At 37.9% G+C, this 23,875-nt stretch overlaps 2 protein-coding genes across 5 annotated transcripts; one reads left to right on the top strand and one right to left on the bottom strand.

Moving 5' to 3' along the window:
* The first annotated feature begins 1,159 nt into the window (after positions 1–1,159).
* On the top strand, positions 1,160–20,354 carry LOC105231002 (uncharacterized). 4 transcript variants are annotated; one of them, XM_049450633.1, is made up of 10 exons: positions 1,160–1,290; positions 5,101–5,381; positions 9,744–10,142; positions 10,272–10,461; positions 14,887–15,175; positions 17,157–17,337; positions 17,410–17,623; positions 17,769–17,975; positions 19,187–19,986; positions 20,061–20,354. In XM_049450633.1, the coding sequence occupies exons 2-10, from the start codon at positions 5,174–5,176 to the stop codon at positions 20,285–20,287; spliced, it is 2,715 nt and encodes a 904-aa protein (XP_049306590.1). In that variant the 5' UTR covers positions 1,160–1,290; positions 5,101–5,173; the 3' UTR covers positions 20,288–20,354. The 4 variants fall into 4 exon arrangements, with proteins under 4 accessions (XP_049306590.1, XP_049306587.1, XP_049306589.1 ...); XM_049450630.1 differs by having other exon boundaries at positions 1,208–1,418; XM_049450632.1 differs by having other exon boundaries at positions 1,208–1,418; positions 5,051–5,381.
* A 903-nt stretch (positions 20,355–21,257) lies between these two features.
* LOC105231001 (F-box only protein 9) lies at positions 21,258–23,834 on the bottom strand. The gene is made up of 3 exons (XM_011212067.4): positions 22,962–23,834; positions 22,127–22,900; positions 21,258–22,071 (listed from the first exon to the last, which is right to left on the bottom strand). Exons 2-3 carry the CDS (start codon positions 22,885–22,887, stop codon positions 21,378–21,380), a joined length of 1,455 nt encoding a protein of 484 aa, XP_011210369.2. The 5' UTR covers positions 22,888–22,900; positions 22,962–23,834; the 3' UTR covers positions 21,258–21,377.
* Between the last annotated feature and the right edge of the window lie 41 nt (positions 23,835–23,875).

The following is a 23,875-nucleotide window of genomic DNA, read 5'->3' as shown; positions in this document are numbered from 1 at the left end:
TCGCCTTCAAACGGATGTTCTTAGGCTACCCAGAGGATACTTGATCTAAGACCAGAAATCGTAAGCTGCTTGAGCCATATGTAAAATAATCGTGTCTGACCACTCCCAAGTAAATGGCGCTCCGAGAACTTTTCTCACTTGCGTGAACTTCTACACATGCCTCCACCCTCTAATATTATATTTTACATATCATATAATTTGTACCTCAGTTTAATGACTCTGAGGTGAGTGCAAAACAAATAATTCTTTAACGAATTAGTTTTTAATTGATTTCTAACAGTAAATTGGTGTTTTCTATGACTGTACATTTAAAAAGGCTAACAAGTAACTGCCTATTTTGTAGTATCTTCCCTCTGGTGTAATTTTTCTTCAACCTAACCTACCGTTCTATTCAGACCGAAGGTAATAGCTGATCTCCCTCAACAATTTTACTTCACACCACTGTACGCTAACTCGCATGCAATTCTCAGGTAATCAATTAAAAAGCGCATATAAATGCGAATAGCTCATGTAATGCCCTTTAGAATCGCTAGAAGCTAGTACTTCCCTTTTACTACCCCCGCCGTACCCTTCCACGCTAGCATTAAGCGACTTGGCATGAGTGTGAAATTCGCAAGGCAACATGAGAAGTAAAAAATATATGTTTCTGTGTGTGTGTCTTTAGTTGCAAATATGTTAAAAATGTATTTAGCTTAAACTACCTGCACTCATATACCTTAGACTCTAATCATTTGATGAGCGAGTTAATTGACACAACTGGATGCTGAGCTCAGCTAGTTAGCAGGGCTCGAGTATCCCATAACAATCAGAATTTGCACATCTAAGTTCCATTTCCCCATTGGAGAGGAGTGTGTACTCATACGCCAGAGAGCACGCGCAGCGAGGCCGCATGATCAAGCCGGTGCCCGCCGTATGCCACTCAAAGGCTTGCCCACCCACACCCCTCACAGATAGGTAAACAAAATAAATTTACTTTTAACGCAAATACCCACATACACACATATACACACACACACATGCACATGCTTTTGTTTAAATATTGTTAGCGCCGTTAAAAGTGAGCGCGATTTGCGGCCAACGAAAGTGAGTGCGCGCTGAGCGTTTGGCTCCAAGCATGTGCGTGTGGCTGTTTGCTGGCTAAGCTGAGTGTTGGGCGCGAGTATTTGATTTGAATTGAATTGTCAACTTGAAAAATTGTGTTTTTGTATTTACAATTTTATTTGCGAGTCAAAAGCGCAACGTTTAACAAGCTTAGCTGGCGCGGCGCGCGTTCAACGCGATGAAGTTTATGTAATTGAAAATTCTGAAAGTTTAGCTGCAAAGTTTTTATGAAATCCAAAGAATGCAAATGCGATAGCTAAAAGCGAAATGATAACTAATTACTATTGCATAATTATCAATATTTAATTGGTGCCGAAGTGAGTTAATTAAGAAAAGTGTGCGCGCAACGGCCAAGAATTGTGTTAAAAGTTTGCGAAAAGTTATAAAACTGCTGAGATATAAAGAAGATATTGAGACAAAACAAAAATGTTAAATATTTTGATACAAATAATACACAAATAAAAGTTATTTCATAGAAAATCGCTGCATTTAATTTCAGTATGAAAGTACAGTGCAATAATTATTATTTGATTAAATTGTGTATTTAAAGATAAAAAATCACGATTATCGTGTATTTTCAACGGAAAATTTCCAGTCCTTAATGTTAATGGTTACAGCGTTGCCAGATGGGTCAACTTTAAATGGCCTTAAGAGCTCAAATTTTCAGGGAATTTTTTTAGAGTATTTTCCAGGAAATTTCATAATGGGATTGAAAAAAATTAATAGTTAAAAGAAAACACTCTTATATATACTTTTTTCATAGGAACTCTGACGTTTCCTTTCGGGTTTTTCAAACATCTTGGCAAAATATCAGTTTCTGCTATGCCTTCTGGTTCGCCGAGGGCAAGATTATCGAGATGTTTCTTGCCGCATAAATGCTTATTGGACAGTCTGCTGTAAGAACTCCTACAATTGCGGCAAGATGAAGTTTAGGTTAGGTTAAGTTAATCTGGTAGGCCAATAAGCCAATAGACCAGTTTGGTCCTTTGCGATACCAGATGGAGTTCACTTGCTAAGTCCAAGAGGAGTAGTCATCGTTTAGGATATTTGCGCCTGTCCTCACTGTCGATTCCTCCTCCAGTGTATCATACTGTGAGGACCCCAGTTGCTTACAGCGTAGTCTTGTCAACGCCGGACAAATGCATAAGAGGTGCTCCATTGATTCCCTTCCTGTTCTAGGCACTTCCTGCAGACTTTTCGATGTGTCAGCCTCACCTTGCGAAAGTGTGTCATTACCACAATGACCAGTTAAATTCTCATCATGTTCCTAGAGACTCTTCTATCGAGTGCCAATAGGAACTCTGTGTCCTTCCGTTCTACCGTTTTGCACATGACCATTTTGTCCATTTTCGAGCCATCAGTATAGATATTCAGAGTGTTACGTATAATATACTTTTGCGCCAGCCATCTTTTTATATTTTTTTAACATTCTTTCCCAGTTGAAAAATGGGGTCATGTAGTCGGTGTTTGCCCAAACGTCATTACCGACCTATGTATGCTCGAAGGTTCTATCTGTAACTTCTCATGTAGCCTAAGAGGTCTATAGCTGGCAGCTTTAGTGCTAGTTCAAGAGCCGCCCTTAGAGTTGTTTTAAAGCTCCCGTTATACACAGCGAAGTTAACCTCTGAACCTTTTCCATTGGCATCCGAGGCATCTGAAAGGGAAAAGCAAGTAAAGCATTGCTGGCTTTTCTCTCTCTGTCTTCCACAATAGTTTGCTGTTCAAGACTACCCGAAGATATTTGGTGCGATCTTTAAGAGAGAGTTGCATCCCATTTATAGACGGGAACCTTCATAGAGGAATTTCGTGCTTTCTTTTCAACACCAGCAGATCTGTTTTCTCCGGGTTCAATCCCCGACTCGCTAGCGATACCCAGTTCTGTACTGTATTGAGAATGGTGGTCTTAGTACTGTTAATCTTCTGTAGACACGTTCTCGTTCTTAAGATGGCATTGTCGTCTGCATATGCTACTATCTTAGGGGCCCTGCCTTTCATGTTCTTTTGCAGTTTATTCAGGACTAATGGTCATAAAAGCGGAGATAGCACTGCACCTTGGGGGATACCTCTACAGACTTCCTTGATAATTTTAGCGTCATTCCGTTCTGCTCTTATCCGTCTAAAGGCCAAAAGGCTTATGGTCCAACGTTTTATAGCAGGACCAACACCTACTGACTGGATACTGTTCAGAATAGATTCCGAATTCCTTATATTCAAGAGCCCTTTCGATATTAAAAATCAGTGTAGGAACTTTGCTCAGGAATAGTAGTTTAGTAAATCTCTTGCGTTCTACTTTAGGTAAAAAATATCTCGCAATCGCACATTAACTTGTTATTGATAAGCGACTGCTAAGCGCACGCATGGCCCATCGGTCTTGTGCTAAAACGCATAACACCAATGGTGATCCAACACGGTCCCATTCCGATGTGAGCAGGGCAAGCGTGTATCTCCGGCTAGGTCTTCGCCTTTGCAGTTGCCAACAGTTGCCATTGTGACCAGACACCCAAACAACTCTGATTCACTCGCCTTGAACGCACAAATATTTCCCCTCTGCTATCGGAGTGAATGCTCGTCTCCCTGAAACAGGCTGTACATTATAGCAATACGTCTACCGCCTTTGCTTGATAAAGGCTACAGTGTTCCGATAGCCTGAAGCTAATAGTAACGGAACGTTCCCTATAGAAAATTCCTCTTCAACTTTCCCTCCTAGCTTCGATCCATCGGTGAAAAAGTTTCTACACAGCTTTTTAGCTACGGTCACACGTTTCCTTACAAGGCCTTTAGAGTTCGCTGGAGACCCCCATGAACTTAGCAGAGGTTCCTTTATTAGCGCTGTCGATGCCGCTATACACTTCCGCTCTACCTTTGTTTTCTCTTGGTAGATTTCGTCCAAAAAAAAAAAAAAAAAATATGAATGGGAGTCCCCTTGCCTTTCACTACTTTTGAAAATTCATAAATAAAATTTATATGTTTGACTCTGTGATAATTAAAATTTAATTTAGTAATTCTCTATTGCTCTGCAATGTATCTGAAATGAATAAATTATATAAAAGAATAAAATTTTATATTAAATTGAAATAAATTTCTTCAAAATTTATATGCAGAATATGCATTTCCATAATTTTTTTCAATCTTATATATTTTTTCTCTTCATAGGTCAATCAGAATTTGAAATATCAGTGAAAATAACAGTGTAATCTCGATTACAATAAATGTACATGCATACATAATTCAATAACGGCATATTTACTCAATTCTCAAGGGTATATAATCACAGGATTTTAGCTAAAAGCTAATTGCTTGTTGAATTTATTTAAAGTGCTTGTGAAATCACGGTAAATTCGAATTGCCGCAAACACCTACAAAATTTTATGAGGCACACAGAAGTGTAAACATTTAGATATACATACATACATATATAAGTTGTTATATATAATATATGCATATGAAGGTATATATGTAGATGTATTGTTGCAAATAGAATATTTGTAGTTTATATGACAACAACAATAACAAAAACTCACTAAATGTGGCATCAAAATTCGGTTGCATGCAACATCGACACACATGTAAACAAACATACATATTTGAATATGTATACAAATGTGTATGAATATAATAATATAGTATATATTGAGTAAAATTAATCTACAATGTTACATATTTACACACGTGACTGCCACTTTACGAATCAAAAGTGCTAATTGTGCCGAATTCGCAAATACAAATCTACATATATATACATATTTACAAGAAAACATATAAATATAAACATTTAACCCACTAAATGTTGTTTGTGCGCCATTTTGCAAATACAATTGTTACCATAAATCCTATTGTCAAACTGAAATTATTGCAAACGTGTGTGTGTGTGTGTAGTTTTAATCAAATTGTGAATTTCCACACACTCACTTATATATATTTATATATAAGTATATATATGTGTGTGTAGGCAGTTATTGTGCTCTGTGTTTGCAAATCATTATTGCTATCATCGTTTAGTTTTGAATGCCGCCTACATCGGTGCAACAGTTAATCAATAAGTGTTCAGTATTCAAATTGAAAGCAGAAATTCATGCACGCGCACACATATACATACAAAGCCACAATGCAACATAGTATTTGTGCTGCACAAACGACCGTAAGCACCGAAATGCCAAAGTCATCGACGCCACCAGCAGCTCAACTGCGTCTGTCCACATTGTCACAGCGACAGCCTTTCAAACGCCTACTCGCCACAGTGTTGCTGCTTTGCTGCCTGCAATTGTTGCACATCAACTGCCGTAAGTTTTATTTGATTTTAGACGAAAATTTCGGTAATTATGCTTTTGGTTGACCATTTAATCAAATAATGTTGTGTTATCAGTCAAATACAGACTGGCATTTGCAACCGAGCACAAAATTTTTTATAATAAAATGACAACCAAACTTACTAATGACATTGCTACATAAATACATATGTGCTCGAGAGAAGTATAAAACACTTAGTTTGGTGTTGAAATTTGTCGTCGAGGTTCAGTGATCGTTATTAGAAATATTGTTGACCGACAATACTATTTTTGACAACATCTTACCCTATGCTAAAACTTAATATTTATTATCGAAGGTATCCATTTTAACATCAGCAGGTTCAACAGAAGTTAAAAAATAGCATTTAAACAAAATTGGACTCGGTCTCCAATGAAACTGCGAATCGACGACGATAAATTCCCCTATTTCCTATTTTTTAAGTTCATGTGAAATTTGATCTCCATATGTCAATCAGTGTGTGTTTGCCAACTACTTGTTAACGACGCGAAAAGTTTTTCTGACGATTTTTACCATGGAAAAAGATTAACAACGAATTTGCTCAAATTCTGTTTTTCCATTGTAAGCACGACTACAAAATAGTTGAAATTGTTGCAGCAGCCTTTTCGGGTGTAACTTTTGTATAATGATTAATGTTTTGTGTATGAAACATGTCAATTCTAGACTCGTACCTACCCTTCGAGTAGAGCTCGCCAAAGAGATGCTTAACCACGTAGCTGAGGACCCTATTGTATTTATCACACGCTTCATTAGATTATGTCGAAACTGTTCAATAATCCAACAAACGACGTTGCCAAAAAGGACGAAACCGAAAAAACAAAATTCACATAACCGAGGCTTATAACAAAAGCATGCAAATTGGCTCAAAAGCAACATATTTTAACGCTGATAATAAGCGGCCTACTGAGCTTACTATTCGCAACATCATCACCCATCTTGAGACCCAGCATTAATTATTGGACAATATTCGACCAAATAGATCACGTTCAGATAGCTGCAAGAAAATATAACAATCGTAGCTGAGAGTGTACACGAAGATGTCGCTCCGTGGAGAGTCGATTCGGCACCGTTCGAAGCAACTCGGACTGGCGCATGGAACGACTTGGCGCATTTTACGTCTAGATATTTAATTGAAAGCATACAAAATACAGCTTGTGCACGAACTGAAGTCTCTCGACCTTCCCAAGCAACATCGCTTTGTTCTATGAGCTCTTGAATAGTTCCAAGAAGATCCGACGTTTTGGAGCCAAATTTTGTTAAGCGAAGAGGATCATTTGTGGCTCAATGGGTATGTAAACAAGTGAAATAACTGCATTTGGGACGAAGAGCAATCTGAAGATATTCATTTCATTCAGAAAAATGGTGGTTTCTTCAAAAATTATACCCGATGATAACGTTACCGTCAATGGCGACCGTTATAGCGCCATGATAACCGACTATTTGATGGCTGAAATTGCAGCTCGTGATCTCGGCAACATTTGGTTTCAACAACACGGCGTCACTTCCCACATCAATCAATGGATTTATTGAGAGAAAACTTCAGTGAGCAGATGATTTCCCATTTTGGCCCGGTCATGTAATATCACACCGTTACATTTTTTTCCTGTGGGGATATGTAAAGTCTAAAGTCTTTGCGGACAATACCGCCTCGATTCAAGCCAAGCAAAACATCACGGGTATCATCCGCCAGTTATCAGTTGAAATACTCGAATGAGTCATTGAAAATTAGACTCAACGGATGGACCGTCTGAGATGTAGGCGCGGCCAATATTTGAAAGAGATGATCTTCAAAAAATAAGTGCGAAGGAATGTTCTTTCGTGTGATAATAAAAATGATTATATATTAGAAGTCTCTGTGTTTTTCCCGGGATGAATAGTAAGACTACTTGTGAAATGTACCAAACGTCAAAGCATTTAGGTGCCACACAAACTGAGCGGTGAGATGGAAGTGCTTTTATGAAAATTTTTTGAAGTAAAATCTTATGTTCAAGGTAATGGTGGAATCTCTGCAAAAATTGTCCAGATCGAGTCAATATAACATATGCTGTAAGGACTGGCCGATTAAAGTTCTTGTAATGAATATTTTGTATTTGTGAAGGCTATTACAGCTTCGATGCAATAGATGTTATCGCTTGCTCTTGTTTTGTGTTATTGTATTACGGCCTCCTTTGTAGCTAATATTCTATTCTACCAAAAATCTCGTTAGAAAATTTTCAGAACTAAATATAAAGTTATTTTATTCAGTAAGCTTCATTAATAACTTAGAAAAATTTAGTGGAAACGAATTAACTTTCTATAATTTTTCATAGTTTATAGTAAAACATTATTACTTCATAAAATGATTCAATGAGAGTTCAAGGCACAAGACTTGGCATCAATCATTTTTTTATTTTCTGTCTAAAGTTTAAATGGAACTCGAGCACACACACATAGATACATATAAACTACACTTGCTACTAATTAAAGCGAAATGTATTTTTAACTACATACTTAGTAGATGTTAGATCTACAATACACTCGACGTACGATTACATAGTGCTACAAATAGAATTTGTAAGCACAAAAAACATATCTTCATTTAGATATTCTCTTGCTCTTATCTAATTCTCTCTAACTAATTTATTAGCATGCAAACTTCCATAATAAAATTGCTTTATTTTAACAGCAAAAATTTTAAACTTTGTACTGATATTCCATGAGTAAGCACGGAGCATTTTATATGTAAGCTGTGACTTCAATGCAAGGCCAGAGAAATATAAAATGATTTTAGATAAAAAGTGACTCGAAACAGTACTCGAAATGATGAAAGATTTAATGGCATGCTATAAAGAGAAAATATTCCGTTTTTTAGAGTTTAAAGTTGACTAATTGAAATTATTAAAGCTGAGAAGAGAAATACCGTGCGTATGAGTGATCTAAATTCCTGCACCGCATATATTGTATATTGTACTATATATATACACTTGTATGTATGCATATAGAGCACAGTTAGAGGGTATGAGAATAATTACAAATTAAAAATTTTGTCTACTATAATTTTTAAAATTGAAGTGAAATTCTTCTGAAATGTTTAAAGAAAAACGAAACGATAAGGAAGTCAAATTTCTTAAGGCAACAAAGGCGGAAAATATACATTCCATCACGCTCTCAATAAAAGTCGCACTATAGCAAAAGAATGACCGATTCAAATACATTTTTTTTTCAATTTTGTGTTTTCCATTTCTTTGTTGACACTTTCAATTAACTTCTTTTTAAAATTACCCGTACGGACTACCCTGTTTTCTGACCACAAATCTGCCGCAGAAACTTTCTCTCGAAAAATCGTAACGCTGACTCATCAGATATGATCATCGTCCATGTCTCTGCACCATATAGCAGGACAGGGATGATGAGTTTGGTCTTTGCACGTCGTGAGAGGACTTTTCTTCTCAATTGCCTACTCAGTGCAAAATAGCACCTGTTGACAAGAGTTGTTCTGCGAGGAATGTCGAATGGTTGACAGCTAATAAACAAAAAAAAAACATATTCCTTCGAGCTTAAAGGTGTTATTAAGCGAACTTCGGTTCGGCAAATATGAACTAAACTACTTTTAGTGGAAATGAATGTGCGTTGGTCATAGCATAAACTTTTTCGTGAGTAATCACCCATCTTTTATTCCCACTATCAATGTGTTTACTACTAAAGGGTAATCTATTTTGACGTTCTCTACTTCAAATTTAATGGAGAATGTTTATTATCATTGGAAAGAACATTCTTTGGCATTAATATTTTGAAGATTATCTCTTTCAGGTGTTGGCCGCGGCTACGTCTCAGACAGTCCATCCATTGAGTCTAATTTTCGATGACTCGGTCGAGCATTTCGACTGGTAACCTGTGAATGATACGGCTGATGTTTTGCTCCAAGGCCTGATGCCTAACCTTGGTGGCAATCGACCGGCCCATAACGTGAAAGTATCTGTTCACCGAAGTGTTCTCGCCGTCTTTTTGAAAACAAATGACGACGAGATCGGAAACTTCATTTTCAGGCATCAAAGAGACGCTCATGCACAAGTTGTATTCAGTAGGCCGATTATGTAGACTTCTGTAGAGAACGTGAGTTTTCGTAATAAAGTAAGTCTTTCGAAAATGCCAAACAATACTAAACAAAAACAACATGACAGTTTGACTCAACTCACACGTGATCTGTCAAAAAAGGCCTAATGACTACTCTAATAATATTATTTGTCAACTTCTTTGCTATTTTTTTGCAATAAACTCAAACTTTTATTTAACCATTTATTAACTGTTATTGTTACAACGAAATTCGCTTTAACAACACTTCCGACGTCTCTTTTCAGATGCCCTACTACTCAAGTGTCCACTTTATCAAATGCGCCTACAGAAAATTGTTGGCTTCCGGCCGCCACTGGAATATCTAACCGAACAAAACCTCATCTACGCGCCGACATATAATTTCAAGGATCGCAATCGCCACAGACGCGAAAGTTACAGCGTTGTAGGTGCGACAGATGGTCAAAGTCACGAACTGGCGATAGCCTGCGAAACCGCGAGCGCCATTTGTTGGCGTTTATGTAATGAGGACAGCGATTGTATTGCCTATGTCCATCTGCTGGATACGAATGAATGCTATGGCTATACGTACTTTGACCGTCAGCCACGCTACCAGGCGATTGCCAATGAACTGCCTTTGGTGGCGGATGCTGAAGCGATTTTCTATGAGAAAACCTGTTTGAAGGGTGAGTGACAAATTACAGAACAAAAAAAACGAATTGAAGTTAATTTCATTATTAACTTGGAAATTGTTGAACCGCCATTTGCATGTGCTTGGCTGTGTTTGTGCTTGCCGTTTCCTTTGTCTCGTGCAGTGCCCGAGGTGTGCAAACAACGCAAATGGACGCTGACAAAAATTCCCGGTACGAGTCTGGTGTTTCAGGGAAAGAAGACAATAGCAACGCTGGTCACGCGACGTGAATGCGCCGAAAGATGTCTCTTTGAAAGCGAATTCAAGTGTTTGTCCACATCATTTGCGCCATCCTACCGTAATAATCGTGAGAGGTGAGTCATTGTGAGGGTGATATGTGTGCCTTTGTTCGGATGGAGTACGTGGGTAGTTTTATAAATCGGAAATTTTGAATAAAATTACAAAATAAATTCCACTTCTTCGGGCAAGATTGTATTTGCCATCGTATATTAGTTTCAATGGAGATCTCTTCATACAAATCGAGTATTTAGCTCAAAAAATGTATTCCTAATTTTATTTTGTTGATTGAAATTTTATTTCTGAAAAATCTAATCTATTTTGAAATCCAAGGAGTGTAACTTGAATACGTCAACATATCTTCAAGAGAGAATACCCGCTTTGATAGTTTTAGTACTCATTTACTCTGAAAGAATCTGTCAATGTGACTCAAATTCGTTTAAAAGTTGAACCCAGTGAAAACCTTTCGATTTCCGTTATATTCGATTATGGAAATCTGTGCCTCCGACAGGTATTTTTTCAGATTTATCGGTTTACTTGAGGTGTGATTCAATCCAAAGTGTTTTATGCTATTATAACAACAGGAGCATTGACACCAACTATCGTGCTCTTAAACTCCACGAACATTCTCTCGATGTTATGGGTGTTATTCGCTGATACTTCTTCTACTGGCGCCACTAAAACCAAACCAGAAATCAAAGTTCATAAATCGAGTAAATTCTCGAATCGAATCGAACTCGAAATTACTCAAAATACAAGTACATATTTTCCATTAAAATGAATATCTTCTGTAGAACAAGCATAAGCTCTTCAATAATTCTATGATTCATCAACCACAGCCCTTTTATGTTTATATATCTTTTAAATTTTACTAAGCACATACATTCAAGGGTGGTGGGGGTGTGTTAAATTCCAGCGAAACCGCCACAATACGGAAAGAAATTCCAAATGGGAGTTCTATGGCTTTATCGGCTATATTGTCGACGCTGAAAATGGAAAATGATGCGCCGCATTGTTGTTGTTTGTCAGCTATGAGCTCATTGCAATCGTAATTAGTTAGCTGTTTTTAGCGGTTATTTAATACTGCTAGCATTTGTACATATATGCGATGTGAATTCGATGCAGTAACTCATTTCAGCCCGCCATTTCCCTGCTCGCATATGCTTTGCTAGGCTTCACTGATTTTATTTCAATAATAATTATTTGCGAATATTTGCTCATCTTCAATTCAAATGTGATTTGCATTTTACTGTTTGTAAATTGATAAATTATTTTATTATAGGCAAGGTCGAGGCTATTTATGTACTTGGCAGATATGTATGTATATTAGGGTGGGACAAAAATAATTATTTCTTTTTCGTTTGGTAGTCTTAAATGGGTTCACAGACTCCTCCACGAAAATCGCACCAAGTATGAGTTCTTAACTGTAACGGCTTCCGCCTTACTGTTTTCTATATCGATGTACATATATCTCGTAAGCGTTTAATTTAATCGAAAAATTGTAAAAGATCATTTTGTAGATAATTCAATAAGCTAAAAAATCAATGAAACGAAATATTTTTTCAAATAGTGTAAATCTCGCTTCCAATTCTCTATAAAAAAAATAGAAAACTGTAAGCCGAAAGACCTTCCCGTTAAAACGTATATATTTTTCGGAGTACCAAGCAAAAAAACGTTTTTTTGACACACCCTAATGTATATACAATATACATTTGTAAATATCTATTTGATTTACGTATGCTAATTTGACGAAATCGCACGTTTTACGAATTGCCACGGCCACTTTTTTTTTCGTTCGACCACCTCCCAACGCCCACACAGATTCACGAAAACCTTTTTACGCGAGCAGTCAAGTGATAGCTCGCCGATAAAATATTTTAGTTTTTACAACGTCATTTTTATGGAATGTAGTAGTACTAGCTTGTTTCCCTTTTCAGTGGAATCAGCGAATTAACAATCAAAGTAAAGTATAAGCGATGGATACAAATCTGGTGGGTTACTTCACAGCGCTGCTCACGTTCTGGACATCAACCGCTTACAATTTAGCTTGTATGTACACTGCAAAGGCTTAGTCTGCCAGAGTACTTCAAAGTGGATTGCTGATGGATAACTTTGTTTCTGATTTTGTCAAAAGTTCGGACACACATTATATTTATTTTATTATTGGGGTTCAAATTCTTATCTTATTAAGAACCAGACCATAAATCCATACTTATACGAGGAATTGCTCAAAATAAAACCTTCGAAACCGTGTCTCAAAAAGAAGATGAGGATTACGAACTTGAGTTCAACACTTTCCATCACGTACAGCTTTATTTGTCATTTTAGTAATTGGTGATGGTATAACCCCTACACCCCTAGACTACAACTCAATTCGGTTTCGATTTTAGCAACCCAAAATTGGCAAAAAAGAGTCCCTAACATCACAGTCGAAGAATGACTGTAAACTAGTGTAATGAAATGATGCTGAGAAATGCTTTCGAACTGGCCGTATTTGGCGGAATAAAATCCGGATCCGTTCCGAATCAATGTTCGAATACACATTTTAAATTCTACAAATTATGGTGTGGTATATCCGGCATAGTATGAACTACCAAAACTATTTATAACTGATGAATAGAAATGTTAACCCACAATATGGTTTTCACTCGGAAGTCGAAGCCATATCAAACCATTTGGCTGTAAAACTTTAAGCAATCTCAAGAAAGTAAAATTTTGACTAATTTCAAACTTTAGTCCAAGATTTTTTCATTAAGACGGTGATGATTCTCAGAATGTATGGTATTTTACTGCTATTTAACTATTGGTCGTAACCATACTCTGTACTTCCATTATAAGAACAAATCGAAGTAATGAGTTTTCCACCAATCAAATGATAAGACTTCTTTATCGGAAGATAATTTGATTAATTAATTTCAAAATAATTTCTTTATCTTAATTTAAAGTATCAGTCATCGAAGTCATGAACACTACATACCAGCTTAAAGCTAAGATTGCATTAAAGTTGAAATCAAGAGTTTTAAGGCAAGCCAACGCCGTTACATTATTTTAGGCCTCTATTTACACAAGCCGTAATTAAAATTCAACATTTGTGAAGAGCGCTAATTATTTGTTTAACTCCATTAATTGTTATTATGTTTTAGCATGCTACGAGTAGACTCTAATCTGCTTTAATTATTACTTAGTAGGTCTATTATGTTTCCTATTTTACTTCTGCTGTCAATTAGAATTTTGAGCCTCAAATTTGGGTAAATAGATGGCCAACAGAGGCTTCCAATGTATCAGGAAAGCATTCTAAAGACATTTACTAAACTGAAGCAATGTCTACTACTTCCTGTTTTAGAGCACATACAACGATTGACGAAAGCCTTAGTATAATCATACTTATTTCAAGCTTGAGAGAGAGAAAAAGTAGAGAAACATGATTCATTTGTCAATATAGGATTATGATACGGAGGTATTAGACTTAAGGAAAACACTGGAAATTTTATTAAGATTTTGCTACTTATTCTAATAATTTACCAATCTCAATATTTGAGAGCTCCCCTCAAAAACCTAAAAGCTATACAGTACATTATTTCCATCTTAAGTTACACTCCGCGAAGAAAAGGACTTTGAGTTGCAAGTACAAAATTATATAAACTATAAATTATGTATTATTAAGCAGTAAAGTCCTCTCTCGACGAACAAAGACAAAACTCTATAAGTCACTAGTTTCTAATAGAGTTCTGGCGATATAAGTTAGCTTTAAAGTTTGATCCAAAAACGGAACCCACTTGAACAATGACGTACCATTGGTATACTTAACTTAACTACTCTTAAGTATTGATCGAAAGGCCCCCAACAATTGACAAAGCGCTTGAACCTGCCACAAATTTGTTGAGGCGACTGATATCAGTTCGGTCAAGTTCACCGAAGATTTAACTGCCGAAGTGTTTCAAGCTCAGTCATGCTAAAATTCGACACGAAGAGAAAGCACCTGGATATTTTCATCTCAGCTTCCTCCATACGACTTTAATAGTTACGTTCCGACAAATTTTCAGCCTTACCGCATGTACGCCAGTGAGCATGCCTACAATTGCGGCAAGATAAATCTTATTGAGAGCGTTTATTACAGTAGATCTCCTGCCACTGGCGATATTGAACAAATAAAGCTAGTTATCATATTTTAATAAAAATGTGTGACATGGATTAGATCGAAATTATGAAATTGAAAGTTATTACCACCTTTCTCGCTTTTAAGGGATCCTTTTTTTAATAACTTACAATCCATAAGACCAGCTCTAGGAACCATAGCACAACTCACACCAAAAATGTAAGCATAAATAAGGCTTAGCATTAAAAAAAAACACAAAACTATTTGTTAAACAACATAATCCCAACACTGGTGCACACATACATACCTACACTCAAACATTTCTATACTTTTTATTGCACAGATGCCACAAATCATGTTAACCGCAATTACTGTTTTTATGTTTCTAATTTTTTTATTTAAACAGATTCAGCCAACATGTGCCATCCGAGCAACATGCGAGTAACAATCAACAACTACAACAACAGCAGCACCAACAACAAACGCAACAGAATACATTGGGCCGTTGCATACTGAGCGATAAAGATAAAATGATACAACCCGATGCTTTCCGGGCTGCGCCCTACGATGAAGAATACATGGAAAATCAATGTTACGAACGACCGATCGAGAACGATAACTGTTCATACGAATTGTATGCGAACAGTAGCTTCATCTATGCGGAAGCAAAGTATTTGGGTTTAACCCAAAAAGAGGTGTGTGTTATTTTGTTAAGCGGGGAATTAATTGATTTCGAAAAAAATCAGACAAAAAAACATTGGAAATTAGTTGTAAAAAGTGGAGAAACTCGTGCAGCGATTCGTGTGTGATGCAATCGATTGGAAATTGATTGGAAAGTCAGTGTAAATTAATTTGTACATATATACTTACATATGTATGTTCGTATATGTACAGGTATATCATGTTATAACGTGATGTTCTCGTTAGATGCACTAAATTGATATAAAATATTTGAAAAATATTTCTACTATGCTTGATAATTAATATGGATGGGTATGGTTACTAAAATCAAATATCTCTCTCTTTTGAACTCTAATAACAAAAAAGTAATGGGAAAATGGCTTTGGGATCACTTTAATTGATTTTTGCGCGGACAACACCAGAATTGCGTAGAGTTTTCACATGCCGAAATATTTATGAACGGTATGTCCGAATACGACCCTTATACGAGGTATGACAATTAAGTAATGAGACTGATTCCATAAAAACCGTATATTTGAAAATTATTCTACAACTCTGCCATCCCCTTCAAAGTAGTCCCCTTGGGCAGCTATACAGCGATTCCAGCGCGTTTTCCATGCTTCGTAACATTTCTGGAACGCTTCGACTGGGATGTTCGCGAGTACCCTCGTCACGGCCGCCTGGATGTCCGTAATCGACTCAAAATGGGTTCCTTTGACCACCGATTTTATTTTAGGAAACAAAAAAAGTCACAGGGTGACATGTCGGGCGAATAAGGCGGCTGTTGCAACACGGCGATCCCTTTAGAGGCCAAATACTGGGACACGCTGAGGGTGGTGTGGCACGGCGCGTTGTCGTGATGAAGGATCCAGTTACGAGCGATGTCTGGGCGCAGCCTGTTGACTCGTTTTCGCAATCTTTCCAGTACTTGGCAATAGTAGACTTTATTCACAGTTTTCCCCGGTGGAACGAATTCTTTGTGGACGATTCCACGGCTATCTAAACAGGCATCATCGTCGACTGGTCTCCCACTCCGCGCCTCGTCTTCCACGCTTTCACGGCCCTCCTTAAACTGTTTTTGCCATCGAAACACCTGGGCACGACTAAGAGCACTATCACCATACACTCTTACAATTTTAGCGTACGTTTCCGAAGCTATTTCGCCCAATCTGGCGCAAAATTTTATCGCGACGCGTTGCTCTTGATTTCGTTTTTCCATTTTCGTGACGAGCACTACAAACACACGTCTACTCAACTTGACGCAGCAGGCGAACTAAACAAGCTGGAGCGATGGTACATACTCGTATATCAATGGAGAGGGGAGGGATGCCGGAAAAAGAGAAAGGGAATTTCAAGCGCGGCAATAAAATCAGTCTCATTACTTAATTGTCAAACCTCCTATATCTTCAGAGCTACCTTGAACAACTTCATTTCCGGTGATCAAATATAGGTCATCAAGGAACTTAACAGAAGAATTGTCTTTTTATCATTTTTCTTCGAAATGCCAAGGCCCACTAATGTTAACTGTATATATGTAAGTTTTGCAGGTTAGATTTAACTGCAAACATATGGAATTCTAGCGAAGCATTCTGGTAGAAATATACAATTTCTTCGCCTGATGGTACTTTATGCATTAACTGTATATAGACATGGTCAGGTTGACTTATAAAAATAGTCTTTTTCATAAGCTTTATTATAAGCTTTCTAATAATTATTATAAACTAGGAAATTCTAAAGGGTACTGGTTTTATATTTCTACTGTCTCGAATTCATATGTGGAATGAAATCCGTCCAGCGATCAACGTTGTCCTACCTAAATTCAAAGTGAAATAGCTTTGTAACCATTCCTGTATAATTCCTTCCCTTTACTGAAAGTTATGACCAAAAAAATGTAAACCAAAAAATTAAAACTCTTTAAAATTCCTTAAATAACCTCGTATTAATTTGTTTAACCACTTTTGAAAAAATACAAACTTTTGTTATTTTTCATTTAAGTGTCAAGCATACTGTTCGCATGAGACGAAATTCTACTGCCAGGGTGTGTCATTCTACTTTGAACACGATCTAACCAATTCGGAATGTCTGCTGCACTCCGAGGACATAATCTCCATGGGACCGCGCAGTTTGAAGTTGCGTGAGAAATCTGTTTATATGCGTCGCGTCAAATGCTTGGATGGTAACTCATAGATACATATATTTGTCTGTAATAACTAACCATCCCAACCGATTCCCTTTTCCCCCCACACAGTGCAGGTGCTGTGCACACAAGACGAAATGGCCATCAAGTATACCCCGAAAGATTGGTTTCACGGCAAAATGTATGTAAGTATGCATTCGGAGCACTGCATGGCACAGGGCAACGGCACTAGAAGTACCGTGTTACGCCTGCCGATCGGTACCGAGGTCAAAGAGAATCGCTGCGGCATATTGCGTGCCTACGAAGTCACCAAAGCATATCAGAGGTAAATAAGCGTGTACCCATATTCGCTTCATTCGCAATCATCGAAGCAAAGTAATAATTTGTCATATTTCGCATCGTCTGTTATTCTTTCTTTCCAAATAACCAATTACTACCAATTACACTTGGCTACTTACTGTATATTGCAGAATCTTTATATCCGCTCTGGTGGTAATTCAAAATAATCCGAACGTGCAAACACAAGGCGACCGTCTCATTAAAGTCGGTTGCATAATGAGCAATTCGACGATGCGGCAAGAAGGTACCAATGACGATGGCAATGATGAGAATGAGGTTGAAGGCGAAGATGTACCGAATGCCATAGCGTTGGAATCATCGTTGGAGTTTTCACAACAGTAAGTGGAAATTGGGTAGATTGAAGCTTAGCTCCAAATTCGTCGAAGAATTTTTCCTATAAGTTTGATACCAGTGAACAGTACCAAATCAAACTTCGAGAATCAGAAAATTTACATCTATTCTCACGACGGACTCTAGCCAGCGCGGACGCTATTTGTACATTAGACCGACTACTTACGTTGGTCTTATGCGAAGCGAAATTATTTCCGGGAGGTATAGCTTAAACAGGTTCAGAAAGATTATCAATGTCCAAAGAGATAAGATAAGCAGTGTCTACACTACACTGTCTTTCTTTCAAAGTCTAAAAAAATCCGTAAATGTTGACCCAGTACATTAAAAAAGATTTAAACTTCATTTTACTTCCCAATTGACCACTTAGTCCAAAGTACCACCTTTTTAACTGTAACTTGGCATCTTATTAAGGCTGATGTAGTTTCGTTGTTAATACAGATCGTTCTCGGTCGTATAAGTTTTACAACGACACCTAATTGAAACATAACGGCATAAAAAATTGCAGTACTACCCACTTGGGCAAAATGTGGACAGGGCTACAAGGTTTACACAAAACTCACTCGATCCTCACATCGACCTATTCTAGAAAATTAAGTTAAAAAGAGTCCGCACTGTCGAATTTCAGACCCCTCCGGCATTTTCATAGTGTGCTTACGGTTGGGGCTTTTCAACGATCTCCGTATACTTCGACAAGAAATTGGAATAACCGTCCAGAAGAGTTGGAGTAGGAAATAAATGTACCCAAAAAATGTACAGTTTCTGAAAGTCAAGTATCTATACATTTTACACTTTTCCCTATATTTGAGTTCCCTGACACCGGGGCATAGAAAGGAACGGATGAATTGGTATGAAATAGGAAATATCTTAAAGCATTTGGGGCTTATCGACTCGTAGGTTCACACGAGAGGGTTTTAGCAACAAAAAGATTTCAGAAAAGTTAAATGTAAAGAAAGATTCGGAGTTTCTGTCGTTGGAACGGTTGATTCAGTTTCCGTTGGGGTGGTAAGGTTCCAGTTGGTTGTCATCGAAATTATCTAACGGTAGGCAAAGAAAACGTGGTGTTTCGACGGCATTGGATCACAGAGAAAGGAGTGTTAGATGATTAGGGTTCGCTAGACATACAAAGAGGTGGTTATAGTCATCTGTACATACAAATTTTTAACCCTTAAACTGAGTTTGACTTTTTTTACCATCACAGCACGCTGCCAAATGAGGGTTCACTGCTCTTCAATAGCACCGACGTGCCACTGCTGCCCAAGGTAACGCTACAAATTGTCGATCTCTCACATCAACACGAAACGAACGACGTGCAAATCGGGCAAAATCTAGAACTACAAATCGTTGCTGAATACTCACCACACCAGCAACAGTTGGTCAACTATGCACTGCCGCCATTACCCGATTTTCGCGCAACTTCGTTGATCGCCAAAACGCAGGATAATCAAAATGTCGTAAAACTGATCGATGAACGCGGTTGCGCCGTCGATGTAACAGTATTTCCGGCGCTAGAGCGTGTACGCACCACCACACAAAATAAGCTGCGAGCACGCTTTCATGCTTTCAAGTTTGCCGGCTCCTCACTGGTGAATTTCGACGTTCAAATACGCTTTTGTATGCAACGTTGTCCGGAAGATAATTGCTATCGCTACGGCAGCACCGTTGAGAGTGAAAATTCTAGCAACGCATCGAATAATCGTGTGAGACGTCGTCGTCGCCAGGTGCAAGCGCGAGCGCCGTCACAAACACAGGAACCACTGCCGCCACTCTCCACACGCTTCAAAGTACAAAATCCCGTCTACGTCTCGACGGTAATGGATGTGGCTGAGGATCAGCTTGAGCAGATGAATTTAACGCGTGATTTAAATGCGAAAAACATGTCCATGCAAGATTTGGGCGTACTGCCATTGAACTTTAATTTGCACGTGCGTGGTCCCGATCAGGTCAACAGCAACAGCTTCATTTACGGCGAGCGCGGCATCTTGCTGATTGCGGGCATTGGTGTGTACGCACTAAAATTAATTTACCGCATTTTGTAGTTAAATTTTGTTTGATTTTCTTTTAATTTCATTCAGATCACATGCAATTGGATAATTTTTGCTTGAATCAGAGCCTTCTTATAGCTCTATTGATATTCTGGTTAATCTTCCAAGTCGCGCTAATGTTCAGCTGTTGCTATGTCATACAGAAGTACAAACGTTTGGCGATGATGGACGAGGAACACCGCAAGATCAAGGAGAGTCTAGACTACCTTGAAAGTCGGCGCGTGCACTGGGCGGATCAAGGCGGTTACACACTTTGATTGCGAATAAACTTAAATTAACGTATTTTGTATTTGGTTGTAAATAAACTTTAATTGTAATGTTTAAGTCCAAAGCTTAACTTTCTGTAATGGCAAAAAAATTAGATACAATTTTATATCATACAAATTATTAATTAAAGTTACCGAAGGACACTTAGTTATACCTTTAACAGGGTATATTAACTTTGCAAAAAAGTCTGTAACACCCGACGGAGGTCTCTTCCCACAGCAGCCGGTTCTACGTTACCGTAATTGATACGGATTTCATCGGCCAAGGGCTGTAATTTCAGAGATCTAAACTCATTTGGATCGGTAATATTAGACTAAACGCCGTCCTATAAAATATATATGGTATACAAACGATCAGATTCAGGAACTGAGCCGATTTAGTCATAACCATCCGCCCGTTCAGCTCTTTTAGATATCCATCTGAAATTTTGCGCACGTCTTTCTCCCCAAGAAGCTGTTCATTTGTAGAAACCGTCAATATCGTATCACTATATAACCATAAAAAATTATGTGCTTGCATGGAACTTTTTATTTGACAAGATGTCTTCACGAAATTTGGCATGGATAGCTATTATTATGTTGTTGTTGTTGTTGTGAAGGATATTATAACTTCAATCAACTGCAGTTAACATTTTTGTGGTTTGTTTTTTACAAATATTTACCTCTTTGCTCTTTTTCTGCAACACAAAAATTGTTCGAGCCCAGCAATTTTAGGTTATGTGATAATTTTATTATTTGAATATTTTGTATTAACAGCCAATAGGAAACTAAAATCCAGACTTAAGAGCGCCATATTTAAAATTAGAAAATTCCATGTATTCAAGCTTAAAGGACTAGCCTCTACAAAAAAGTTTGTATGTATTAGTAAATATAGTATTATATACTTAGTATACCATATATAGCAACCGTTCAGCGCCTGCATATTCTCCTTCTTAGTTTTTTTTTGTAATTTAAGCAGTACTAATTTTAATTAAATAATATTTTGTATTATAAGTATATATTACGACTGTGTATGTTTGTACGCAGAAAATCTTTAAGTACTTAATTATTCTGGATACACAACTGTTTTTAAGTTGCGCTTTTAAGCGAGCGGTGCATCGGTATCCAAATGGTAGCTGCGAACCGGCGAGAACCACAGCGGTGGATACTTTGACTGCGTCAACTCAAACTGTGACGAAGTCTCCACTTTATTACGCGTTTGCACTACGGAATAGTGTACCCATAGCAGACGTGCATATTTGCGCTTTGTCGTATTTGTTATACGAAATTCAATACAATATTTTGTACAATTTGGCTCATCGTTGAATATAGCCATGCTACCGCGACGATGACGCGCATATTGATGCTGGTTACCATGTGACTGTTGTTGTTGTTGTTTCTTTAGCATAATAGTTATAGTGTCACCGTAGAGTCGATAATGGCCACAGAGCACTTCCGGGCGCAATTGATGCACATTCTTCAGCTTATTCACACCCTGTGCTGGCTCATCGGCACTGGTCATCATGAGCACACGTCCATCCCCTAAAAATCGTACATAGCGATAATATTCAACCAGCTGCACGGGACGATAGTATTGATCTTGGAAGCTGTTCTCGCCCATGCGCAAATAGGTTGTCTTGCTTATGTAGCAACCATTAAAAATAACACGCTCGCGCATGATGAACATTTGACGCCACGATGTGTACACAATGGGTGTTGTGTCTGTAGTCTCTGTTAGATGTTCGGCTGACCGGCTAATGGGTTCACCCAATGAGCCAAGATTTACACCCCACACTCTGTTAAAAATATGAGGTTACTATTGTGATATACATTTTTAATTTCATGGCTTACTTGGCACACGCTAAGCGCCACAGCTCCTCATCGCGCGCACACAAATACAGTCCCTTGCAGACAGTAGCGCATTGCTCCAGCGAATGCATATCCAACTGCGCCGATACAACCCAACGTAAGATGTACAACAATATTTCCGGCGGTAATTCAGAAATATGTGTTTCCGTGCTAATTACACTCGGATCACGGCTGCTCTGTAGTAAACGTCCACCGGCACCTGCCAAGTCCAATTGAAACTTCTCATATAAATCTTCAATGATCTCTTCATTATCTGCTATTTCATCTGCATTTTCTTTTGCTTGCACAGATTCTAACAAACGAATACCGTCAGCGTTATTACCGCTTGAAGCGGCTGTAGACTTTTTCTTCTGTAATTCATAATATTTGAATTCAATGTCCGGCACGATTTGCACAGCTTTTCGGTATAGTGGCACAGCATCATAAACCTTGCCTCGCTGTTCTAGCTCCACGGCACTGCGGAATAGATTTTCTGCCAGCTTATGCTGATCAACATCGGTGACATTATTGGCCAGCTGTTGCTTTTGCTCTACGGTTCTTTTAGATGTTACAGTTTCACTCTGACCCTTCAGCTCACGTTGCCAATTGTCACGAAACTCTTCCAGCTCCACGCGTATGTCGGTAGAAAATGTATGTAATGGCGAATCCATGTCATTCATTTCTGCTGACGGTTGCGATACAATTGACGGTTGTCGGCTCACATTATCCTCTTCTCCACCAAGTATTGGTACCGGTTTCGACATGATTATTTGTACACTAATAAGCAAAAAGACTCATTGAAAATAAATAACATGTGTATTGTCTATGTTTTACATACCTTATCTGTGCGCGCTAAGAAGAAGAGACTATCGGCTTACGCACCGCTGATTAGGTTGTGAAATTATGCGGGTACCAATATAAATTTATTTGTTTTTTTGCACACTGTTTTGTATTAATATTTTTCTTAATACTTTTATTTTGGTTAAATATGAAATTATGGCGTTCGAACTGCTTGAACACAAGTTGCGCTTGCAATTTAGGCGTGTTCGGCTAGTTCACGGTCGCTGTATCGTATGATGAAAGGTCGCGAATATTGTTGGCACACTGCGGACACCAGGAGGCGGCGGCACTTCAACTTAAATTGTAAAATATCGCACGCAGCGGCGGCTACGATAGCTGACACGTTGGAGAACTTGGCGGTGAAGAGATATAGAACCGGCGACACTTTAGGCGTAATCACAAAGCAATTGGCCATTATAGGCTTCGGGCAATCAATGTCAAGGTTAAAAGATACAGAACACTTCACTTGCAAAAATAGCCGACTTTATTCAAAGATAAATTCTTTAATATTTTTTTGAGCACCAAAATTTTTGTTGGCTTTATAGAGAACAATGCACTGTAGTTTCTTAAATGTTTAAAACACGTTTATATATTATATTAAGGAATATTTTAATATTTAAATAAATTTTGTCAAAAGTTCGGTTCTTTTCACCTGCGCTTTTCAAATGCGCATTTGCAATTTTCACTATTAAGTACGTATAAGTACATGCATCTATGTACTCGGCTTCTTGTGTCCTTGACTCCTTCAGGATTCCCACACTTTACAATTGTTGCACTTGTGTTTTATAAGCGGTAAATTGTTCTCCGGTTATGGTTGAATCCATCGCATAAAATTTCTTTACACTCTTTTCCGGAATTCGATTACATCAAAATGGCTATTTACGGTGTGATCAAAACAAAACAACAAATATA

Source organism: Bactrocera dorsalis, chromosome 2 (genome assembly GCF_023373825.1).
Source record: "Bactrocera dorsalis isolate Fly_Bdor chromosome 2, ASM2337382v1, whole genome shotgun sequence".
In the NCBI taxonomy this organism is placed as follows: domain Eukaryota; kingdom Metazoa; phylum Arthropoda; class Insecta; order Diptera; family Tephritidae; genus Bactrocera; species Bactrocera dorsalis.
The sequence above is the reverse complement of the archived record's forward strand: the minus strand, read 5'-3'. Positions and strand labels throughout refer to the sequence as shown.

Coding starts and splice junctions, on each gene's coding strand:
- LOC105231002 (XM_049450633.1), top strand. CDS start 5,174: ATGCACGCGCACACATATACATACAAAGCCACAATGCAACATAGTATT. Junction 17,338..17,409: donor TCGCGTCAAATGCTTGGATG/GTAACTCATAGA, acceptor CCCCCCACACAG/TGCAGGTGCTGTGCACACAA. Junction 17,624..17,768: donor GTCACCAAAGCATATCAGAG/GTAAATAAGCGT, acceptor TGTATATTGCAG/AATCTTTATATCCGCTCTGG.
- LOC105231001 (XM_011212067.4), bottom strand. CDS start 22,887: ATGTCGAAACCGGTACCAATACTTGGTGGAGAAGAGGATAATGTGAGC. Junction 22,072..22,126: donor TGGCGCTTAGCGTGTGCCAA/GTAAGCCATGAA, acceptor TATTTTTAACAG/AGTGTGGGGTGTAAATCTTG.